The 5,826-nt window shown below is 51.5% G+C and overlaps 1 protein-coding gene across 1 annotated transcript in view; it reads right to left on the bottom strand.

The window, feature by feature from the left end:
- Positions 1-4,933, bottom strand: part of LOC103810136 (serine/threonine-protein kinase 32C) — a gene marked incomplete at both ends in the record, with an annotated part of 18,933 nt that extends 14,000 nt beyond the window's left edge. Inside the window, one exon of the mRNA XM_009083026.1 lies at positions 4,878-4,933. Coding sequence (XP_009081274.1) covers positions 4,878-4,933 — 56 coding nt within the window. The remainder of the gene's footprint in view (positions 1-4,877) is intronic.
- Between the last annotated feature and the right edge of the window lie 893 nt (positions 4,934-5,826).

The raw sequence follows: 5,826 nt of genomic DNA, 5'->3' as shown, positions 1-5,826 counted from the left end.
GAATGCCTCAGCAAGTGATGGCACGAGCAGGCTGTTTGTCCAGCTCCAGTCATTGCTCCTGCTTCCAGACTGCACAGTGCTGGTGCCAGAGGCTGAGGGTGCAGCCCTGAAGGCACAGCCACCACGGGGACACAGACCTCCTCTGCAACAGGCACAGCCCCCACGGGGACATCGACCTCCTCTGCCACGGGCACAGCCACCACGGGTGCCAGCAGTAGCAGCTGCAGCCTGGAGACCTGCAGGGGTGTCCCATGGCCATCAATGGGGTTTTGGTGGAGAACAATCCCTCCACTCTCTTACCCCCCTTCCCTGTCCACAGACCCCTGCCACCTCCCATCCCACCTCCAGGCCCACACCAGCGTGACCCATCCACAGGGAATGACGTGGGCTGAAATAAACCCCAGGCAGTTTCTAATGCAAATGTGAAAAAGGCACTGGGTGTATAATAATAATGAAAGGGAGCTGCTTGTTCGATACATCACTGTCTTATGAAGTCTGGTCCTTCAGAAACCCCAAACAGGTCCCCAGCAGGGACACCCCAGGCTCCTTCCAGCTTAGGTCACTGCTCACTCTGCTACTCCAGACCACTCAGAGGCACTTTCCACTCAATGATCTTGGAGGTCTTTCCCAACCTAAATGATTTCTAAGACCACTGCCCTGGGGTGCTGTTCCAGTGCCCAACCACCCTCTGGGGGCAGAACCTTTTCCTGATACCTTTCGCTAATGTGAACATGCTTCACGTCACTCCTGCTGCAGATGCCCATCTGCCTGCAGAGCCTGATGTGTCCTGCATGACTCCCTGTGCAACCTCCCGGGTCGAGTGGGACAGTGCCTGACCAGTGCTGGATGGTCCAACACCAGAGGCTCTCTGGAACCCCCTTCACGGACACCCTTCACCTGGCAGTCTCCTCCCAGCAACCACACTGCCCTTTGACAAATCCAAGGCATCCTTACCCCTGGAGCCTCCCAACGACACAGAATGCAATCGAGTGACAGGGACAACATCTGGCAGGGATGTGTGTCCCCAGTCCCTGCCTGTGGCTCTGGCAAACCCTCAGCCTCACATGAGCTCCAGGACAGCAAAGGAAAAATCAAGGGCAAAAATTATCTGTGGCAGTTTAATATCAAGGGATTAAGTTTCCAGCCTTTCTTTTTGGGGAAAAATCCAGCATTTACAAAGCTGGAAAAACAGAAAAGGGCTCAGTCTTGTGTTGATGTCAAAGAGGGATTCAGCTGGGAATAGACTCGGAAGCGAATTTTATTTACCGGGTGCGTACTTGTGACCTTTAGAAAATGGATTAAAGCCTTTCTGCACCCACCTCTGGGCTGTGGAAATATTACAGCAGCAAAATCCTGAAGTATTTGTGCAAAGAGCCGACGGCACAGCCTGATTGTGGAGCTGGGCACAGGGAGTGGGACTCACAGTCCCTCCTGCAGGAAACCTGAAGCCCCCAGCCTCGTGGGCCATGGGCTCCCACCCCAGGAGCACTGGCTCCCTCTGGAAGATTCCTTTTCCTCTGTTGCTCATTCCAGTCCCATCCCTGGTTTAATCCCCTCTTTCCAACAGCACACAAAGACACAGATCCGTGCTGAAGAACTTCAGACGTGTTCGCATTTCTTCTCAGCAGTGAAGTGGAAATGATTAATTCCTATAAGCCCATCCTACTCTTTACCCCTTGGAAAAGGTGGTGGTGGCTGATTTGAGGAAGAGTGGAAAAGGAAGCCCAGGTGGGAGCAGTACAGGAGTGAACACCCTTGGCTGCCTCGTGGTTTGAATGGACAGGCACTGTCCATTAGGGAGATGTCAGGACACTGCAATGCCATCGATGCCTTTGAAGATTCCCAGGTCTCACCATGTCTCTCATGAAGATCAATGAACCTCAGAGCGCATTTCCCACAAAAATGGGGTCACAAACTGCACCCCTGGAAACCCTCTCCTGGCTGCTGCTCCCTAGAAACAGCACCAGAGCAGCCGAAACCTGAGCGACTGCTGCTGGGTGGAAAGGAGCAGCTCTATACTACTATTAAATTACTGAGAATCAAATAATATCACTCCTAATATGTGTGGAAAATATTACACATTTGCTAATAGGAATAAACATGGAATTGAACATGACCTTCGTTTGATTAATGGTTTCTTAAAGCTGATTAAACCCAACCCTAGGAAACAGAAATTGGCTGTTTATTGCAGATACACCAGAGGCACAGCTCAGGGGCTCTCAGCCTCTTCAAAAGAGATCTGTCAGTTCCTTCTTCCTTCCATTCCTACAATTCCTGCACTGAGGACCACACAGTCTGTCCTGAGAGGTGCACAAAGTGAGTGTGGAAGGAAGTGCTGCACCCAAAGCCACAGCAGGTGCTGCTCCTGGGTCCTGTCACCACAAGATCACGTAGCATCACAGATCCCACCAGACGCTCACGCACACCAAGGGTCTACACCCCCCCTGAGAGATGGACACTAGCTCCTGAATATCTTCCTGAACATGGATGGCCACATAGTGGTTTAAATCAACCAAAGCAGCTAAATCGCTCCTAAATTTCAAATACTACTTTCCAGATAGGTAGTTCCATGTCTTCTGTAATTAAATGTGAGCTAGAAACGAGCTGGTAAGTGCAAAAAGCTTCTCTCAGTGTCAGAGGAAATTCAGCATATTGACATAATCATCCAGAAAGATGAGAGATGAATCATTTGAGCATTTTGTTGAAAGTGTATGTACAGTTCTGATGCCTGATAGATGCTACGTGCTAGACTTAACCTCCCTGCAATGCAAACAGAAGAGCAAGGAGCCATGGAGAACAGCCACCAGGAACAGCTCTCTTCAAAGCCCAAAGGGTCCTGCTGCCCTGGGATAAGAATTTCTTTTCACCATTTCATGATCTGAGCCGAAATAATTTTCCAAGTGCTGCTGCTCAAAAGTATAAAATCTCCTTCTCTGGAAAGTTTCCTTTTGGAGCTGTGAGTATTCTCGTGTCAGCTCAAAAACACGTGAGCTGCTCTTCCCCAGTAAGATTTTGAGTTAGCAATTGGTCTTTGACAGTGAGCTGAAGTCACAAGGCCCTGAGAGTTCCCATTCCCACCAGGAGTGTCTGGGGAGACTTTCCTCTGCCGTTTGCCTTATCCCCACAGTGCTGCCCTACGGAAAGACCTGAGCTGGTATATAATCATTGGCCATTGTCTAACAGCAGCTCAGAAATCTGACAGAGCTCTGCTGCCAGCTCTCGCCTCTCCTTGCTGGAGAGGCTGCAAACACGGGTGACTATTCCAAACCACCCCCTGGGTGCCTTGCACACTGCTGCCAACCCACTGTCCCACCCTGGGAGTCCGTGCGGACCCAGCGTGGGGCCCGGCAGAATTCACGGGGGCTGTGTGAGCAGTGTAACACACCCTGGTGTTTGTCAGAGAGCTGAGGCTGGAACAAAACGACTTTTGGCTAGCAAGTAGTGCTGATGGCAGCACTGTGACTCAGTGGCCTCTCCCTGGACTCTGCCCATCCGGACCGCACTGGTACCCTGACTCAACACTGACACTGCTCAATGCATCTTAGGTATTTTAAATGAGATTTTCAGTAACTGGTAAAAGGTTGGGCTCTTCTGGCCAAACAGGTCTGCGACCTCCTGAGAAATTTCTGCTTTTGCCAAGTCTCCAGTTCCAGCCATCCAAGCACAGCAAGTCAGGCTGCTCCCACGGCCCTGGGACACTGCCTCAGCAGGCTGCGCCGGCAGAGGAAGAAGGCAGAGGACAGTGCAGGTCACCTCCCAGGCTAGACTGGGAGTTTCCCACCCTCATGGCATGAGCTTTTGATCAAAGAAGGATGGGAGAAAGCAGCCAAGATGACCTGACTGGAAGGAACCACAAGCAGGTACAGCTTTCCCTGACCACTCAGCTTGTCCTCAGTTTACCTCACCAGTGTGTGGGGACACTGGTATCACCCTCCAAGCTGGGCTGGGCTATTCCACAGGTTTGATATGGCACATGTCACACATTTCCAAGGTCATTTCCCTACCCTAAGCCCCAGCCCTGGCACACAGCCCTGCACCACGCAACTGTCACCTGAGAAGGTGACAACAACCCAATCCAGCAGTTTTCAGGGAACATCGCTGGGGCTGTCGCTCCCACAGCTCCAGTCCATTGGGCACCCAGAGGGACACAGCTCCTGCTGGGCCACAGCAAAACACAGGCCACCAAATGACTCCAGAACCACCACTGCAGTGAAGCCTCGTGCAGATGCAAACTCACGCTGTTGATGCAGACTCAAGGTGTTGATGCCACGACAGAAGCAGCAAAGAGTTACCTACACAGGGACCGGGTGAGAGCCCAGTGAAACAGGGAATGGAAAGGGACTAACACTAGGAAAACAACCAGTAACTGATTTCCAGAGCTATCCAGCTTTTGGATCATCACCTCCCACCTCCTCCCACATGCTTGGCAAAAAAAGCTAGTTAAAAATAAACAACAAAACCTCTTCTACATAGGTCATTTCTGACTGGGAAATCAGCCCAGGATGCAGAGAACCCTTCTGACCACAGCGTGCCAGCTTAGTTGATCACCCAGGACAGCTTCCAGCACCTTCCTGACTCCCTGCCCACCACACAACCCAGACACCCCTGCAGAAACTGCGACTCACGAATGCCTACTGTGAAATGGTCACAGTGGTGCTGGTAGTTTGAAACACACCTGTCTCACCAAGATGCCAAGAGTTAAAGCAATGCCAAAGGGCAGCCAGGTATTTTCCTGACTGTTTCTCCTGTGCTGACTGCACAGCCATCACAACAAGTACAAAACCAGCCCCTTTCAGCCCCGGTACTGGTTCAATAACCCGTAAGCACACAACAGCAGCACCTGACAACCCCCCCCGAGCCCAAGCACTCAAGCCTACCTTGCCAAAGCTTCCCTTCCCAATCGCCCGGAGAATCTGGAAGTGGTCAAAGTTCACTACAAGGTAAAGAAAAGAGAATTTAAATTTGTAAATGCTTTACTGCAATTAGCTTGCACTTAAAAGAAGACAAGGAGACAACTAAGAGCGTTGGCCAAGCTTTTATTCCAAGTCTGCCTCCGGGGAAGCTGCAGGACAGCAGCCGCATTCGTCTCCAGGCTCTTATCACCTGCTTGAGGTAGCTGGCAGAGGGGTTGAACGAGGTGACTGAACGAGTGGTTCAGCACAAGTTCAACTCGGCTTTGACCAGGGTGGATGCAGGAGGAGTCCCACAGAGCTCTCAGGCAAACCCAGCGCGTGGCAGAGGGGCAGCCTGGGGAGCCCTCACCCCATGCTGCTGCACCCACTCCGTCTGCCTGCCACACTCAGCGCTGGGAGTGCTGGTGCTTCCACAGGACAGCGTTCAGCACAGCCATGGCCCTTCACATGTGAGCCCATCTGGACCAGACCCAGTGCTCTTTCCAGAGCCAGGGTGAGGAGCAATGACAAGAAAGGACTGTGCAAGCCACTGCCTTCAGCAGCAGCTGCTGCAAACAAATGCTAAAGTACTGTTGTCATCTAATTTAGTGCCAGTTTTAAATAAACAGAGGAGGTGAGGAGGAGCTCGTTGGTAGGCTGAGCTGCACCTGCTCAGATACTTCCATCAGTCCTTGACATGAGCTCCTGACCAAGCAGGGAACCCTCAGAGTTCCTCACCAGGTGACTGGACAAAGAGAAATGCTTGGGGGTTTGCAGCGTGAATGATGCACGGGATGGCCAACAGTGAGCACTGACTCTGTGTCTGACTGACATAGGAGACCAAAATCACACAGGAAGAGTGGGAACAAAGAACTCACTATAAATATTATGAGTCCCACTCCCAGATCTCAAATAAATGCACATCTGTTATTTC

The sequence above is a fragment of the Acanthisitta chloris genome, unplaced genomic scaffold (assembly GCF_000695815.1).
Source record: "Acanthisitta chloris isolate BGI_N310 unplaced genomic scaffold, ASM69581v1 scaffold18579, whole genome shotgun sequence".
Lineage (NCBI taxonomy): Eukaryota > Metazoa > Chordata > Aves > Passeriformes > Acanthisittidae > Acanthisitta > Acanthisitta chloris.
The sequence above is the reverse complement of the archived record's forward strand: the minus strand, read 5'-3'. Positions and strand labels throughout refer to the sequence as shown.